Source organism: Lissotriton helveticus, chromosome 5_1 (assembly GCF_964261635.1).
Source record: "Lissotriton helveticus chromosome 5_1, aLisHel1.1, whole genome shotgun sequence".
Lineage (NCBI taxonomy): Eukaryota > Metazoa > Chordata > Amphibia > Caudata > Salamandridae > Lissotriton > Lissotriton helveticus.
The window spans coordinates 594,506,101-594,524,731 of NC_136065.1; the positions used below are offsets into that span (position 1 = coordinate 594,506,101).

Sequence of the window (18,631 nt, forward strand, 5' to 3'; positions counted from 1 at the left end):
TTATGTGATTTCCAACCCTGCCTCAGTTAATACCAAGGGTGATGCAAGTGGTGGACACTTAATTTTGCTCTCACCAAAATACACGGAGATCTTTCAAACCATTTCACTTTTTGACAAAAATATCCAAGGTTTAAGGCCATTCCCTACAAATCCTCCCGGCATAGAAATGATGGGAAGTTTTTTATCTATCTTATCTCTTTTACTCAACCACCCATTCTCCCCCCCCCCCCCCCCCCCCCGAGAGTGAATATTAACAGATTAATAGTGGGAGACTCTAATGCGAAAAGTTCAATCTTCAATATTGATTTATTTCTGGAAAAGGAAATAGAGAAACCTTGGGCAATTCTGCTGAACATTTGGCTAAGAGAAGGGAAGGCAGACGAGAGAGGATCCATCTTTCTGTCTAAACTAAGGGAATTAGGTTGCATAATTATTCATGGCTTTTTTGATGCAGGATTTACAGTGAAACCAACCAGATTTGGTCCAACTTGTTCTTCTGTAACTGATTATATGATCTGTAACAATGCCCTATTCAATTTACTTTTTGCAGTGAGGGTTACCAGAATACATTAAATGACCATGCTATACTCACAGAGTGGTTACATTGACCTTTATTAAAGGATAACATCTGGAATCCTCATGGCAGCTTGGAGGAAGTGGAAAAAAATGGAAGGCTATTTTGGAATGTCAATTCCATTACTCAAGTTATGGTCTGACTTCCCTGCTTTTGTAGAGAGATGGCATAGTCAACGAACAACACCATGATTAAAACTTTTGAGTGCTGGATGCCAGCAATGACCATGAGTACCTCCAGCTCAGAAACATTTAACTATTTGGCAGTCCAAAGTGAGTCCAAGATACTTCAGAGTGGGGAACACCAGAGACTCACCTGCGAGGTCGCCATCGGGCGGAGCCGTGAGGGGAACGGCGGTAGCAGGCGGACGCTAACCGCGACCAGGGACTACACTTCCCAGCGGTCCCTGAGGCAGGCAGCGCGCTCGTGACGCGCCGAGAGCGCCCGGAGGCGCCAGTAAAAGGCTGACCCCCCGGGAGCCAGCGGGGGAACACCAGAGACTCACCTGCGAGGTCGCCATCGGGCGGAGCCGTGAGGGGAACGGCGGTAGACCCTTCATACTGTTTTGATATCCCTACTTTTAAGGGACATGGCAGGGGTACCTTTATTGACCATATACTTGTCTCGAGGACTATGCAAACTTTTTTAGATTCTTTCTGTATCCTCCCTAGTGAATTTAGTGACCATAACCCTGTCACAATTTGTCTGAACTGTCCATGGGGGAAGAATTGTCCTAAAAGTACTGTCCAAGGAAGTCTTGGCACAACAGATGGGAGGAGGCGGTTAAAATGGTCAATTGACTCCGCGGATGCACTCTATAAAAACATCTCTGAAGGGTGTGCAGAGGACATTGACGTTTGTATTAACGGGGGAGGTGAACCTAAATTGGTTCTAGAGGCTTATCAAAATATAGCGGAGAAGGTGTCAGCGTTCCTATCTGTTCCTAATAAAACCCACGCAAAAGTAGGACCGAGATGGTTTAGTCATGATTGCACTGTAGCTGCTCGCAAGTTGAGGCTTGCTTTGTCAGCTTCCCCGAGGGATCGGGAGGTTGTAAAACTCTGTAGAAAGGAATATAAGGCTATTACTATCTCTCGTAAGGAGCTACTGAAGAAAGAGGCGTGGGAGGAATTGCTTGACCCCTCTACCCTGAATAGCAGCACCAAATTCTGGGCTTTGGTTAAGAAACCTTTCTTGACCGAGGACCCTGGTGACGGAATTGTTTGCTGTATAACCAAAGAGGAATGGGAAGGCCACTTTAAAAATTTATATTATTCTGAAAATCCTGGATCCATGGCTGATGCCACCTATGACAGGGTTAGCCCTATTATTTTTTATAAGAGTGAGGTCTTGGCAGCCATAATGGGCCTCACTGCTAATAAAGCGCCAGGGCCTGACGGAATACCCCCCGATCTTTACAAGTCTGATCCAGCTTTTTGGGCTCCCATTCTGGTCGCCGTATTTAATGCTGCGGCCACAGTGGGTTGTCCAGAATCTTGGGGACTATCAACTATAGTCCCTGTATTCAAGAAGGGAGATAGGGGAAGTGCATTCTGCTATCGACCCATATCCCTAATTGATTCAATGGTTAAGATCATGGGGAGGGTTATACTTCAACGCCTAATAAGTTGGTCGAATGAGAACCACATTTTATCAATCTCTCAATATGGCTTTTGCGAGGGGCGCTGAATCATAACTCAGTGTCTCAACCTGTTCCTTATTCTGAATAAATATACTGTCGTTCAGAAGGGAGCAATTCATCTTGCCTTCATGGATCTGTCCTCAGCCTTTGACTGCGTCAACAGGGGGAGGCTGTGGAGGACCATGAAGGACAAGGGAATAGACGGGGGTATTGTGGAGTTCCTTGCGGATCTGCACAATGAAACAAGAGCCAACGTGAGGTATTCTTCGACCGGGGAAACCACGGGTTGTTTTCCAATTAATAAAGGTGTACGTCAGGGGTGCATTATGGCCCCTTACCTTTTTAATTTTTATATAAATGACCTGGAGGCTGAATTACAGGAGATAAAATCTGATTGTCCTAGGGCGGGTGCGAGGGGTATTCCTTTGCTTTTATATGCCGACGATGCGGTCTTAATTTCACGAACAGAATTAGGTCTTCAGGCACTTTTGAATGGATTTAATAAATTTATGTCTGATGGGGACCTTACGGTCAACAATTCAAAATCCTTCATAATGCATGTTGGCCGTCAACCTAAGAAGAAGTTCAATTTTAAACTGAATGATGTTCCGATACCCATCACCCAGTCGTTTTCCTACCTGGGTGTTTTATTTGATACGAAGATGAGTTGGGCCCCACATTTGGCCAAGAAGAAGGGGGAAATGTCCAGGGTAAATGCTTCTATCTTCAATTTTGCCTCTAAATTGGGGAAAAAGCCAATCGTGGCTATGATGAAACTATATAACGCTAAATCCATAGCCACTGCAGTATACGGAAGCGAGATTTGGGGCTACACAAACGATGATCAACTTCAAATAGTTGAAAATAAATTTTTAAAGCGTCTGTTGTGTGTCCCTGGGAGCACACCGAATTTAGCTGCTCATGAAGAACTTGGCTGTTTGCATTTATCAGACATTGTTGGACTGAAACCGTTGTTGTGCTGGGTAAAACTATGGTTAAGTGATGCAATCCCTCTGACCCACTTGATAATGGAGGATCTCTTATCGCTTGACCACGCAATGCGTGTACCCTGGCTTAAATATTTGAAGTCCCAATTTTTGAAGCTTGGCCGCCTGAACCTGTTTGATAACCCGGGGGATATAGTTAAGGGTGATGCTGCTGCAATTAAGAGAGCTTTCTTCCTGAACCGTAATGCTGTAAGAGATGAAGTAGAGCTCCTGAAACCTAATGTTAGAATGTATATCATGTTGAGAACTTGTAATTCAATGGAATTGTATCTAACATGCTCCTTCACCACCCATGAGAAATTTTTGCTGACCCGTTTCAGGTTTAACATCTTTCATCAGCTTTTAATTAGACCCAAGTCGGACATTTTTAAGAAACCAGCAGCTCCCTGTGGCTGCGACGGGAAGTCTCCACAGGATATGCTGCATTTTATATTTTTATGTACATTTTATGAATATCCCCGAAAGCGGTATCTGGTTACTCTTTTAAAGAAATTAAATTTTAACCAAATTAGACCCGCCCTTATGTACTTACAGTTGCTGCATTCTGACAGTGTCCTCCAGGTGTTAGAATTTTTAAAAATGACTATGAGATTAAGAAACTGTTTGGATGAGTAAATATGCATTAACTATAGTTTATGGCACTATTGCACTTTATTTCGTATATTCTGTATATGGACCTTACTTGCATTTTTTTACTTTGATTCTGTCAATGCACTCTTTTTTTATGATACATCTGAGTTGTATGTAATTTAAGATTGACTTTGTGATTACTGTGATGTTTTTATTATGAATGGTCTATTGTGTGTACTTTTATGGATTGCAATATATCCGAAATAAAGTCAATTTGAATTGAATTGGATTGGACTTCAGAGTGTGGCATCCCGGGGGGGGGGTTACATTCTTTGATACATAAACAATTTTTTCATCACTGCCCTATAAGGGCTATCAAGATTAACCATCTAAAAAAAACAACAAAGAAAAGTAAGATTAAAACTAGAGGAAGCACAGGCGGATTTGCTAGGACATGATTTATCCAAGACTACAGAGGATATTATTCAAGGAAATGTTGGCAAATTTTTGCAACTCTATGCCAAACGCGATCCAAACCCTCTTCTATTGCCATCTCTCAAGAGGACTGGATGTAGAACTGCGTCAAATTATATAAGGGCTATTCGTCAGACTGGACTTTTTTATTTAATTCCTAGTCAACTGAGGATTTATCCCCATTAATTTTATTAGAATTTGCTCCGCCTACATCCCAGTTTAAAAAGTAGATTTCTTCTGCGCAGTACTCTGAAGCAATAGACCCAGATAAAATTCCCCTATCTGTTATGACATCTAATGCAAGAGATTGGGGAAACATTCTAGAACCCTTATTTTCCTGTTGTTATTGCTCAGGTATCATACTCACATCATGGACTTGGAGTATAATCCCTCCATTGTAGAAGAAAGGGCTCAAAATTAATCCCCAAATAAACAGGCAGATAGCTTTACTGGGCACTGCTGGCAAGATTTTCGCCAAAAGCAGACATGAATGCCTTGATGATTGGGCCAAAAAGGAGAGGTGTCTGCCCTGGGGACAATCTAGCTTTAGAAAAAAAACACTCTATGCTAGACAACATAGTGATCCTACAAACAAGTTAAGATAAGTTCATAAAGTTGAAAAAACAACCAATCTGTGCTGCTTTGATTGAATTCTCCTTGGCCTTTGACTGGGTTGATTGTCCGGTTCTTTTGGGAAAAACATGCGCATATTGATTTATCTGCTGCATTGTTAACCCCTTAAGTGCTGCCGTCGGCCAACGGTCGTCACGGGCACTACCTCCCCAGTGCTGCGTGCGACCGCTGGACGTCCAGTTCAGCACCGGATAATGGACAGCGCAGCACTGGGGAGGTTTGTTTACTAGCTCCCAAGTGGTTAAGATGAACAGGTGCCTTACACTTAATAACCTGGTGTAAAGTGCTGTTGGGCATGACAGGGGCTTTCAGAGCCATTTTCGACTAAAAATGGCCTAAGAGAGGGTTGTATGTTAGCTCCTTTACTTATTTCTTTGTACTTAAGTGATTTACTAAACCTTTTTTGCTCCATTAATAATGTTCTTTGAAGTAAAGAAATTTGCCATTCACTTTTTTATACTAATGATTTAATTGTATTGGCCTTAACACCACCCCCCACCACTGGCTTACAAAGAAATGTAAATACTCTCCACAAATAGTCTGAGAAACACTATTTAAATTAATGTGCAAAAAAGTAAATTCCTTGTTTTCTCTGCTAGCGTTTCATTGTAAATTTGGAGCAAACTGCTTGTGAGAAAATGTATTCTTACCTTGGAAGAATTTTCTCACAGAATCTAGATTTGAAACCACATATTGTGCAAAATGGCTCGAAAACCCTTGCACAAAGCAGACCCATCAATTTATTTCATAAATCAGTTGGTAAAAGACACTTAAAACATCTGATAAAAATGTACATGGCCAAAATACCACCAAGTCTTTCCAATGGGGCAGAATACGTTCCTTATAACTATTTCCCTCTAGTACAAAAAACGTTGGTAAAAATGCTTCATTTTAAATTGGACAAATTACATTACACTTCTTTGAAAAGTTATACCACTATTTTAACAACGGTCATATTGGGGAAGATGTAACCATATTTCTTTTTGGCCTAAGAACCAGGATTTTATTGTGAGCAGCAGACAGACGACCAATTATGGAAGTAGTAGGAGGGGAATTCCCAATTATCAATGTGTACGTACGCTTTGTAATAATGGAGTACAGGATTTGAATCTCATTCTTTTAATATGTTCTTACCTTGGCCCGTTTTGTGCAAAATAGTTAGGTCCTTGCTTTCGGCATTTTAATTTGTATAAAGTCACTGGCATCCTAACCTTAGGTTTATTTCCCACATATTAAATATTGTGCTACAGTATACTTAAATTTCTAAATGAAATAAAGATATGTTAAGCTAGGCCGTTATTGCACCGTTGCACTTCCTCACATTTGAGCAATAAGTTGTTTTATTTGATGTATGTCATTCATATATTATTGTCGATGGAATGGGATTAAATCAATAAAACTGACTTGACTGTGCACAACACTACAAGATAATCACGTACAGATTAACCACCCTGAAGAACATGAAAAGAGCATATCTTTAAAGGCTACAAAAGGACACACTGTACTAGCTAAAGTGCAGTTCCAGCCTTTAGCAATAATTCGTTACATGTTAAGTGTATAATGCTGCTTCCTCTTCTTCCCAGTTTGAATCACTCTTCCCTTATTTCTGTCAGAAGGTGGAGAAAACGATTGAACACCTGTACTCTGAGGTTAGGACGCTCATGGATACCATGGCAAACCCTGCATGGCACCCCCCTGTTGGAACCAGCAATCCAGTCATCGACATCTTTGAGGAAGGTGAGTATGATTTTGGATTTATCTGAGAAGCTTTCTTTTACTTTTTCAATTAATACAGTGTCCATGGACATTGAGACAAAACGCAACATATTTGATGAATGAATAAGGACCATGGCCTCATCCAGCTCAGTGTATTGTCAAACAGTTCAGCATCTTCTTTTCCAGGCTTGTGCAGGAGACGTTGGCTAAAGCTCTGATGGTGGCGGAATATTGCATAGTAGAGCAGGAAGCACTTCCATGTCAAAGACAGAGCTCCCTTGCATTATGCGTGCCTGCGAGTTTGTAGTGAATCAGTTCTCTCCTACAATTAGATGTAATGTGAAGAGTCTAACTGAGCTTCTGAGACCCAGCAGTCACACATTATCTTCCTCCCTAATATCCGATTGATTTTATAATACAATATAAGAGCCTTCAACGAGGTTCACAAGTACACATCATTAAACTTACATGAAACACAATTATACAGACCCTCCAGCTTATCGCAATTTCGCGATTTGCAAAAAAAACCGCGAAATTTGCATCTTTGTGCAAATGCCGCGATTTTTGGCAAACCGGCCGCGAAATCCGCCGATTGGACGGGAGACGTGAGCCAATACGTCTCTCCTCTCCTCTCCTCTCATCCCTCCCAGTTATATTGCGACGGCGGCGGACACCACAGAGAAGCAGCAAGGGAGCAGGGCAGCAGAGACGACACCCACCCGAACCAGGAGGCAGAGGAGGGGAACAACTACCCGACCCGACCGGACACGAGGCGAGACCCGATCAGTGATCAGGTACGCTGGCTGCTACTGTGCTGTGGGGGCCCGCCGCAGAGCAGACGTGGCACGCGCCGGGCCCCGGGTGGCCAAAATCCCATATTTGTTTATTTATTTTGCTGCTGTGCGGGCCTGCCGCACATGGGGCACGCGGCGGGCCCCGGGGGGCAAAATTCCATCTGTTGCCTTCCCTGTGGGGGCCCGCCGCACAGGGGGCACGCGGCGGGCCCCGGGCGGCAAAAATTCTCTTTTTTTACTTTGTTGTGGGCACACTGGGCATGCAGCGGGCCCCGGGGGGGCCAGGGGGCCAAAATTCCATATCTTTTATTTATTTTGCTGCTGTGGGTGCCCGCCACACACGGGGCACGCGGCGGGCCCCGGGGGGGGGGCAAAATTCCATATTTTTTATTTATTTTGCTGCTGTGGGGGCCCGCCGCACACTGGGCACGCGGCGGGCCCGGGGGGGCCAAAATTCCATTTGTTGCCTTTCCGGTGGGGCCCGCACACAGGGCACGCGGCGGGCCCAGGGGGCCCACGTTGCATTCCTTGGGGACCAAAGTCCATTTTTCTTTCCGGTGCTTTTTGTCACAGGGTTGCCCACAGATTAATTCATGTTGTAGCTGTGTGTAGCTGTGCATTCGTTTCTACCGACTACAAACTTAAATTGTTTTGATATATATATTTCAATTGCTGTCCAAAATATCTGGGGCATGCTGTGAAAGGCTCAAACAATAAGATATCTGTGTTTGTTGTCGAAAAAAACCCAAAATAAAATGCCGCTAAATTTCTATATTTGTGCCGCTAAATTTTCATTTTTGTGCCGCTAAATTTGCCAATCCATGCCGCTATAACCTGGGGGGTCTGATTATACAAATACACAAGTCTCAATATACAGATAAAAAGCTTCAAAAGAATAAAAAAATTCTATAACATACCATTTCATTTTATGGGGAAATTCAAAATGAGTGTGGCTTCTCCATAGTGAACATTCCATATCCTTTAAAAGTGGATTCAAGTAAATCCCCCGTAAACATGTAGCGATGCGTATATAAATAAAACATGATCCAAATCTTGAACATCTTCTTTACACAGATCACATATATGATCTTCCCTCTTTTACTTTTTCCAATGCTCCCATTATGCCTCAAAGGCAGCAAATTCAGTCTCATGCGAATTACTCTTCAAACACCATGACCCAGATTCTACTTTGAGTATATTTGTGGAGTTTTTACCCTACAGAAAGAGCTGATGAAAGAGAACGTATTTCTGTTAATACCGGAGTCCCAATCTATCTGCATGCTAAGAGCTGTGCAGGAGTTTCTAAGAAATAGCTTTAAAGTGCACATAGATATCCCAATAAAGAATTATTTTTCTAACTTAACAAATCTAAAGCAAGTAATACATTTTTGCAGAAAATAGTAAAAACTATTCATTTAAAACTTTCAATAGCTAATTGTCTTAATGATGTCTGTTCTGAATGAACCCAGTGTAATCCCCAGAGCAAAACCACTGACATTTCCATTAATTATGCAATGGGTTAGACTTAATTCGAACCATATCGTACCTACTGATGCGGATAAATTCCAGGAACATAGCGTACGGAGGATTTTCTCCTCAACTGTATCCATTTAAGCCAAACTCTTTAGGTCAGTTGTCTCTACCGCATATAGAATACATAAATCATAGCTCTATAAGGAAAATAATAATGTGGCTAAAAGACATTATTTGTTTTTATTTTTGAAGGGACACCCTGGGACCCCCTTCCACCCCCCGCCCCTCAACTGAGAACTTGGCACCTGTTAGAGCTATATAAGGCTATTATTAAATGTAATATGGCAGATATCATTTTCAATGTAACAAGTTTCTTCCATAATGTAGGACAAATCTGCCTCTGAACCCTGCATATTTTTCTAGAATTACTTGCAAAATGGCAGTGTTTTCGATGGTGGAACAATTATTCCTAGAACTGCCTTGTAGCAAGGGTAGGATATCCCTTTCTGTTGCCCAACCTTGTAGACGCTCTAATATGCTTTTAGCACAGATTTTCTCTACTGCACCAAGCAGTGCAATCTGTCTATATTTCTTGGGTAAGGTGCTATCTCCATTTTTATACAGCGGAACTACTATACTGCCCTTCCAAGATATTGTAATAACCCCTTTACAGTAATAAAAGTTAAAAGCTAAAATGAAAAGACCATCAAGAAACATCCCTCTTTATGAAGGAAATTGAGCTTTTATCAGGGTCTATGGTCCCTGAATATCTTGCTTTAGAGATCAAATTGTTAATCAGAGTCACAGACGGAGGGCCATACTCATCAATCGACTCCCTACAGACGGACACTTCAACCAGTGGAATGAAAGCATCTCTTCTTTTGCTGTGTATAACTCTGAAAAATATTTCACCCATATTAGTGCAGCCACTAGATTTATTCCTGGACAGCGGGACTCCATTTTGATTCCGAACATCAGTTTTAGTTATGGATACATCAACAGAACATAATAAAATGTTATGGTCACATAGTATCAATGACATCCAGTTTGTAAAAACCATTAAATGTGTTGTAAGAAGAAATTACATAATCAAGTGCAGGACCACCAGAGATACAACTATATGTGTACTGGGACAGGGACATCATTACCTATTCTTCAATGTACTATTATACAGTCTACTTCTCTTAAATAATACAATAATAGTTTTCCAGGGACATTAACTTTAGATTTACATGTAAAAGTAGTTCCTGGGATATTACATGCGTCTTCTATTTCTAGATCAGAAAACCTCTTCCACGTGGTTTAGACCATCGCATTTAAATCTCCTATTGTTACTAAGGGGCATTCCTCTGCTGCAGCAATCTGGACCATAAAGCAGAACAATGATCTTGACAAAGTATTATTCTTTATGCCTGGAGAGATCTATAGATTAGCTATCAGAAGGGTCTAACTGGACAAATCAGATGGCCCATTCCTGCACAACTGGATTCATTGTGCTAAATTAGAGGCACAACTGAAACAGTGAAAAGATCCAATTAAATTAGTATTCTGCAATGTAGAAATCCCCCACTTGCATGACCCCTCTTGGAAGATTTCAGTTATTAAGGGAAATTATTAAGGGAAATTTGTAGAGCGCATGGTTACGCTAAAAGCGTGTCCCCGCGCTAACTGAAGCACTCAGGAGAAGCAGAAGGGGAAGGATCCCAGCTATTTTGAAAAGAGATGTGTTTTCAATTTCCTCCGAAAACTAGATTCAGAGGGATCCAGACGTAGATTAAGAGGTAGAGCATTCCAGCTCTTAGCCCCCAGGTAGCGAAAGGATCTTCCTCCCATGCGAGCTCTTTTCACCCTCGGGACCTTAAGTAGGCCTCCCTGCGAGGAGCGCAGAGCGCGAGATGGAACATACCTGGTGACTAGGTTCTGGAGTGGTGCTGGTGCCTTATTAGCAAGGATACGGTGGCAGGTGCAGAGGGCTATGAATTCAACTCTGCTCCTTATTGGTAACCAATGGAGGGACTGAAGGGCAGCTTTTGAGTCCGATCGTTTAGGTAGTTTTAGTATGAGGCGAGCTGCAGCATTCTGTAGCACCTGTAGTCGATTTATTGCCTTACAGGTAGCTCCCAGATAGAGTAGGTTGCCAAAGTCCAGGCGTGAAGTGACCAGGGCGTGCACCAGCGTTCTGCGGGCGGCCGTAGGAAGGAGAGCTAGGACCTTCCGCAGGTTTTTTAAAACGCTGAAGCAAATGCCCGTCACCCTATCTATCTGGGGTCCGAAAGACAGGTCAACGTCAAGCCAGACCCCAAGATTTCTGACTTCTTGCCGAGGTGTTGGGGCCTCACCTAGGCATGATGGCCACCATGCCGACGACCAGACAGAAGGATTCCCTCCCACCACGAGCACCTCGGTCTTGTTGCCATTTAATTTCAGGCAATTTGTGGACATCCAGGTTGCAAGATCTTGCATGCAGGCCCTGAAGCTGTCCATGGCAAGGCCGGGTGCACGCGAGAGGGAGACAACCAGCTGCGTGTCGTCGGCATAGGATACAATTTGAAATCCATGTCCCGCAGCAATCGGAGCCACTGGGGAGACATACAGATTGAAAAGGGTTGGGCTCAGGGACGATCCCTGAGGAACGCCCTGACCCAATCCCATGTCTCTAGAATAGTGGTCACCTTGACGGATCTGGAAACTTCTCCCAGTCAGGAAGGATTGGATCCATTGGAGTGCGGCTCCAGATATACCTCCATTATTCAGACACTGTAGCAAGGTGGAGTGCACTATAGTGTCGAATGCCGCACTCAGGTCCAATAGGATAAGGCCCATAGTATGTCCCTCATCCACCCCCTGCCGTAGGGACTCCACAGCCATCAGAAGTGCCGATTCCGTTGAGTGGCGGGGGCAATTAAAATTATAATAGTTATAAAAAAAGATATCTTTTAAACACCAAGTCTCCTGAATGCAGATATCAGCTCCCAATTGCTAGAGACAGACCAGTTCTTGTTTATCCATATTCCAGGAAACAAAGTTTATTCTTGTGTTAAAGATGCTTGCTGGTTTGTATAAGTAGAAAAATAGTTCGAATTTAAGGTGTGTCAACCAGGACCACTTGCTAGGGTCCTCTTCCTTTAAAGAAACTGAGGACCAGGGATCCTGTGGAAGCTCTGAAACCACTCTGCTAGATAAGCCTAAGGTAACTATGGTTGATAGAGCATTATATAATACATCCTGTTGATTCAAATATACATCGGAGGTCAAATTAATTTGGGTAATGTTCATTTCTGGCTCTTTTCACATGTGATGGCCTATCTTAGGAGGATTAAAAGGAATTACGCCAATGTCTCTGCAAAGAAAAGAGGTACAAAAGGGGGTGGTGATGTGTGGAAAAGTAAATTTTGCCATGTTCTGTGTCCCTACGTGTTCCCCATCTTATGTTGTATGTGCATGATTAATATGCATATGTATTCCCCATGATCGATTAAAGACGCAATTACAGTTGTGTCCATCTCTAGTATGCCAGTTTCCAGTTCTCGTGAAAGCTACGAGTATTAGGCCTATGTAAAGCTACGTTGCCACGTTTCTCAGTGTGCACGTTATTTTATTGTAAAGTCCCTGTTTTCTAGGCCTCAAAAGGGCCCGGACTCAGATTCGTCTCCTGAACCCTCGCTGAGGAGCGATACAGCCCCCACCTGTATCCCTGACCCTTCACTTACTTCCTGCCTCACAGTGCCCGGCTCGGCCTGGCTCTGCCTGCCAGTCTGCCAAGAGTATGTTATGATTCTAGTTATCAGTCCAGCCCTCCTTCTCTGCATTCCTAAGCTACTGAATCGCATCAATAGTTTCCATCATGGTCTAGCCTTTACATCTCCATGTAAAAGAAATACTGTATTTATGGTCATTTAATATTCCTCAACACACACTACATGTAGAATAATGCATGCACCAGTCTTAGTGTCTGTTAGCCTTTACCCTGATAACTTTTGGATTCTATCAACATGTTCTCTAAACATCAGATACTAGATAGTGTTTAGGTACATGTCGCTCTGACTCTCCAGACTTTCGTCTCTCCTTCTAGCGCAGAAGTCATAGCCCCCAGCTTCTCCTAGTAACACGTCATTGTCGGTTTGCGCGCACCACTAGGTTAGAGGTCCCGGCTCCTTAGGTAGCCCCCTCCATGTTTCCGCCCCATTTATGACATATTCTGTTACGTCTACATCACATGTCTATGTTCACGCCTCTTGTTACACCTACTTTCACCCTTATCTTTCGCGACTGTTACAGGCCCCACCCACTGTTACGCCTACTGTATGTACTGTAATGCAATTGTTTTAACTATATATACTTGTGCACTGTTATTAAAAAAAAGTTATCCCTTTAGCGCGCTCATTCCAGCTCCTGCCCGACAGCTGTCGGGGTCCCCCTGTTGGCTAGCCATCCCAGATCTTGCCCGTGCAGGTTGTCCTGTTCCTGTCCTTTATGCTGTATTAAACCTGCAAACTCCTACTACCTCGAATCTTGACTCTTATTTATTGAGCTATCTGTTATTGTTATATCCAGTCAAAAATAGAGGTATTATTTATTTATTTACCACATAATGGCGCCCGAATAGGGACTTGCCCTTTCCCCACGCGCCGGTGAAGCCACGCAAGCCCCCTGATCCTCTGCAGCCGTGACGGAACCATACCGTGCACGTGCAGATATTTCTGCTTCAAGTATCCCTCAGGCCCACGGAGGAGACGGAGGTTGCGGTCCAGCATCCAGACGAGGCGGTGGAGGAACGCGGCGAGTCCCGACCAGAGCCCAAGCCGAGAGTCCAAGGTCCGAGGTATCCGGAGGCCCACCCGTAACAGAAGTCCGAAGTTAGTCTGTCCGGCGTCGTAGCAGTCCAGTCCAGTCCGAGGCCTTCCGTTCTTGCTGCCCGGTGAGTACCGTTGCTGGGGTAGTATCTAGACAGGGTCAATTGCATTGTCTCTGGTCCGTGGGTTTGGGTACACAGATCCAACACGAAGTGTCCACTTAGGTGGATGCGGGTCCTGACGTGTCTCTTTATGAGACCGGTAAGTTTCGTACTGTTTTAGCAGTGCATCTAGTTTCTGTTCTAGTCCGTTCTGTTCTCGAGAAATTCATGTATTCTGTTTTCAGTATTCCAGGTAGTGTTTTGTCCGAACTGTTATTCTAAATGTCATTCATGTATTTCAATGTCGTGGTATGAAAGTGGTGTAATTATCGTGTTCATTGTGTATTGTATTGTGTCTAGACTACAGTTCAGTCATGCCTTTGTTTTCCAAGTTACGTCAGTTAAAAACTAGAAAAGGTCTGTTAGAAGAAGCAGTTCCTGTCCCGCCTAGGGACAGTCCAGGTCATTTTATGTATCAAAAGCATGGCATAAGTGCCATATTATATCTAGATTTATGGGTGGAGTACACCAAACAGTTAGAAGAAAAGTACAGATGGCCCGTATCGGGTACATGGGATGCCGAGTGCATCATGCGAGTAGAAGAAGTATTATGGAAAAAGAAAGCCAGACAGTCACAGAAAGATGCCATCGAGTTATGGCGCAAAGAATCTCATAAAAGAACCGAAAAAGAAATCAGAAAGTCAGAATTAAGTAGAGAATCCTCAGAAAGAGCCCAAGAAAGGGAACTAATCGAAATAGGTGAACGAGTTAAAACCGAACAGTCAGACAGACAGAGGAATGCCCTCATTAAGGGTATGTATCCTCTTCTTGCCAAGGGCTTGCCAAAAGCAACCCCGGAAGCATCCAGTAATTTTCCGCCACCTTTAGTTCCGACCAATCTGCGTCACAAACCGACCGCAGCTGATATTTTTATCTCGTCCTATTTGGACGACACAGTCCCAGAATATGCAAATCCTGTTCTGCCAGCTCCTGTAAATAATGTAATTCATGATCCTCCAGTCACCGGGGCACCTGTTACAACACCTGTTACGGTACCCCCGGTCCAGCCCGTAGTACAAATTCCCGCCACATCAGTCACTCTGCCAGCACGAAGAGTATCAGTCGACGATTCCAGTATAGGGGCCGCGGGAGGAGGTCCTCCTGGTACCCCGCCGTCAAGTAGACGTTTAGGAGCAGTCGAGTTACATGAACGTGCGTTACAGCGTACGCCCAAATATAAGACTATTGCAGAAATCAGGCGACTTCTTACTGAATGCTGTTATGATCCAGTCCCAGGCGAGGATAGTATGGTTATATATTCCGTACGTATAAGGCAGGTGTCCGAGTATTTGGTCACCCTACCGAATATGAAAGAAGATCTAGACAGAATGTATCGTTTCATTCGTACAGGACAAGATCCAGAAAGTATTGCTGAAGTCATGTCTCTCAGGAAATCTGAGATCCAGTTTATGTTATTAAAGTTTCTGATCAATTGTTTAATTAGGGAACAAGATTCCCCGACTAAAGATCCGACCCAAATGAAAATTCTGACAAAGTGGAGTGATAATATAGCCGAGGGTAAGCACAAGACACTCAATAGTATAGAGAATATGTACAAGAAAATACGTAAAGAAATAATAAGGTTACACGAACAACGCAAAGAAGCACAAGTAAGCGAGAAAGAAAATGACTCTTCTACTGAAGAGGTAGACGACGAGAATCCCGCCAGAATAGCGTATGTGGGTAAATCTAGAATTCCAGACCGACATTTACGCCTAGAACACAAGAAAGTCTTTCATCTTCCAGCACCGGAACAAGGTTCTCTAGAACAAGTATTTCAAGCTACCGATCAAATTCTGAAATCACGAATCGGTTATAGTGAATTAGGTACTATGCATGAACAAGAACTAGCCCGATCAGCAGTCCGATGGATTACTGATTCTACCACTTTTCCAGACGAAATAGTGGCACAAATGTTTCTGAAACTGCCCCCAGCCGAGCAGCGACTGGTGGGTATGTATATGATCCAGCACCTCATTACGCTGTATGAGGGTCAACATTCTGATCCAGGTCCGTTACATGATATCCTGAACGAGCTACTCCAGTATAGATGGAAAGGTTTAGGTACCGATTTAATTAGTGTCATTCTAGAACAGCGCCACAAATATAGAACGTTCCTAAATCCGCATTTTGTTCATGTCTCACCTCCAGAAAGTAAACCGTTTTACATAGATAGACAGCATCCGTTACGAGAAGTACACCCAGTTAGGACACCAGATGGTGAAATGCAACGAGTATTTGTTTACACCCCAGTTACCAAGATGGAACTCTTAGAGATGAAGAAATTAATTCCCTGTCACGACAAAGATCCAGCAGGGTTCCACCGAGAATTAAAAGACATGCTCCGTATGGGAGAATACACGTATCCAGATATTATTAAAATGCTAAAAGTCCTGTTGCCCGCAGGGGTATACGAAAAACTCAAGGAAAAAGATTGGGAGGTGGGAGAGAAAAAGATCGATTGGACAGCTCTAGAAGCTGAAGATAAGATACGAGTACCAGGTACCGGTCTTGGAGACAAATGTAAAGAATTACCAGAACTATTAATACAAGTTTTGCCTAGATTATTAGCCACTAAAAAGGAAGACTGGGATGCAATCTCAGCCTGTAAACAGAAACAAGACGAAGACACTAGTGATTTTTATTCCAGATTTGAGAAGTGTTTTATAATAAACAGTGGTTTGAAGACGAGTAGCGAGTCATACCCTCATCTTTTTGTTACTAAATTAGTCGAGAATTCAAGTCCACAAGTTAAGAATCGAGTTTTGAAAGTCGAAAGTACCTGGCAAGCTAGTACCCCGTCCCAAATGCTCCAGATGCTCCAGTATCACCAGAATAGAATCAGAGAAGAGCAAGAACACGAGAGAAGACGTATGAAAGACACGAAAATGAAAGTACTAGTTGCACAATCTGTTCCTCAAGACAGTCAGAAGAGGGGTCCGAATCAAGCCAGTCATCCTGCAGCTCCCGTTAAAGGGACATGCAATTATTGTAAACAGCCAGGTCATTTTATAAACGAGTGTGCAGTTCTGAAACACAATATAGCTACTGGTAAAACTAAAGAAAGACCACGTCCGCCTAGACAAGAACAAGTTTCACAGACTTCTCAGCCACAGAATGCACAACAGACAGTTCCAGCACCGCAGCCTATTGCTGCAACACAGCATGTTACACAGCAGATGTACCAGTATGCACAGTCCGAGTATCCAGAGTATCAAGCGTATTCATGAAACAGCCTAGAGAGGGAGGTAGGCTTGCCTCTCATCGAGATTCCTGTAGATCAAGAAGGTCCCTATGTTCATAGTCAAGTATTAGGGAAAGACAGAAAGTTTCTGATTGATACAGGGGCAAGTAGGACTACCATTAGTCACGACGAGGTTCCAGGGGCTCCGCTCTCAGGCTCTAGAAATGTTTCCCTTGGATTTTCAGGAAAGCCTATTGTAAACGAGATATCAAAGCCAGTTACTCTAGAAGTAGGTCCATTGTCCCGAACTACTGATCTACTGCTTACGAAGTCATGTCCAGAAAATTTGTTAGGTATTAAAACATTGAAAGAATTAGGTGCAGTTATTTGCTGTTCCCCAGAGGGGATACGTTTGTTTTTACGTGACTTCAAGGGTCACTATGTTTTACGAGATTTTGATCCGAGATTGTCTAATGTTCCGCAGCATCTATGGGCGCAAGGTCCAACTGATGTTGGCTTCATGCAAATCACACCCCATCGTGTGACTCTCAAGCAAGGTATAGTCTTGCCACGAATCAGACAGTACAGATTGCCACCTGAGGCTGTAGCAGCCTTATCCAAAATTATTGACGAGCTCATTGCTCAAGGAGTGGTTGTAGAAACTGACTCCAATGTATGTAATTCTCCTATCATTCCAGTCATGAAACGTACTGATCCAAATGCACCCCCAGTATATCGATTAGTGATTGATCTTCGAGAACTTAATAAATGTATCATTCCCCAGTACCCAGTTGTTCCAGATATCTCATCTCTATTGACAGCCATTGATTCTGAGGCTACATTTTTCACAGTCATAGACCTCAAAAACGCATTTTTCAGTGTTCCAATTCATCCAGACAGCCAGTACCTTTTCGGTTTTTGTTTAAATGGAAGGAGCTATAAATTCACACGAGCTCCTCAAGGTTTCACAGAAAGTCCTAGCATTTACAGTCAAGCACTTAAGAGACAACTAGACAACATTCACATGCCAACTGACACTGCCCTGCTCCAGTATGTCGATGATCTACTGATCACAGCCCGTTCTGAACGTGCTTGCGAGCGAGCATCACTTACAGTCCTGTATTTCCTAGCCGAGATGGGGCACAAGGTGTCCCCTTCGAAGCTTCAATTCTGTGTCCAGCAAGTGATCTACTTAGGCCACTTACTGTCCAAGTGGGGTAGGCAGTTGACACCCGATCGTATCCAGTTAATAGCGAGTCTTCCTCAGCCCAAGACACAGAAGGAGGTACGTGCTTTTATCGGCCTCACTTCTTACTGCAGACAATGGATTCCTCAGTATGCATTTCTAGCCAAACCACTGATACAGTTAACGACACAGGAGGCAGCCGTATCGACTGTCCTCCCTTGGACATCTGAACATACACTTAGTTTCAATGAATTAAAGAAAGCCTTATGCCAAGCACCCGTTCTAGCTACACCGAACTACAATAAGCCTTTTACACTTTTTGTCACAGAACGTGATGGTACTGCATTATCTGTTCTCACACAAGATCAAGCCGGACAATACAAGCCCTGTGCTTATTTTTCGAGCACACTAGATCCAGTAGCCC

At 43.3% G+C, this 18,631-nt stretch overlaps 1 protein-coding gene across 2 annotated transcripts in view; it reads left to right on the top strand.

The window, feature by feature from the left end:
* PLAC9 (placenta associated 9) overlaps positions 1–18,631 on the top strand; it is a 192,014-nt gene that overhangs the window by 159,610 nt on the left and 13,773 nt on the right. For both annotated transcript variants that reach the window (XM_078641020.1, XM_078641021.1), the window contains exon 3: positions 6,514–6,637. In XM_078641020.1, coding sequence (XP_078497146.1) covers positions 6,514–6,637 — 124 coding nt within the window. The remainder of the gene's footprint in view (positions 1–6,513; positions 6,638–18,631) is intronic.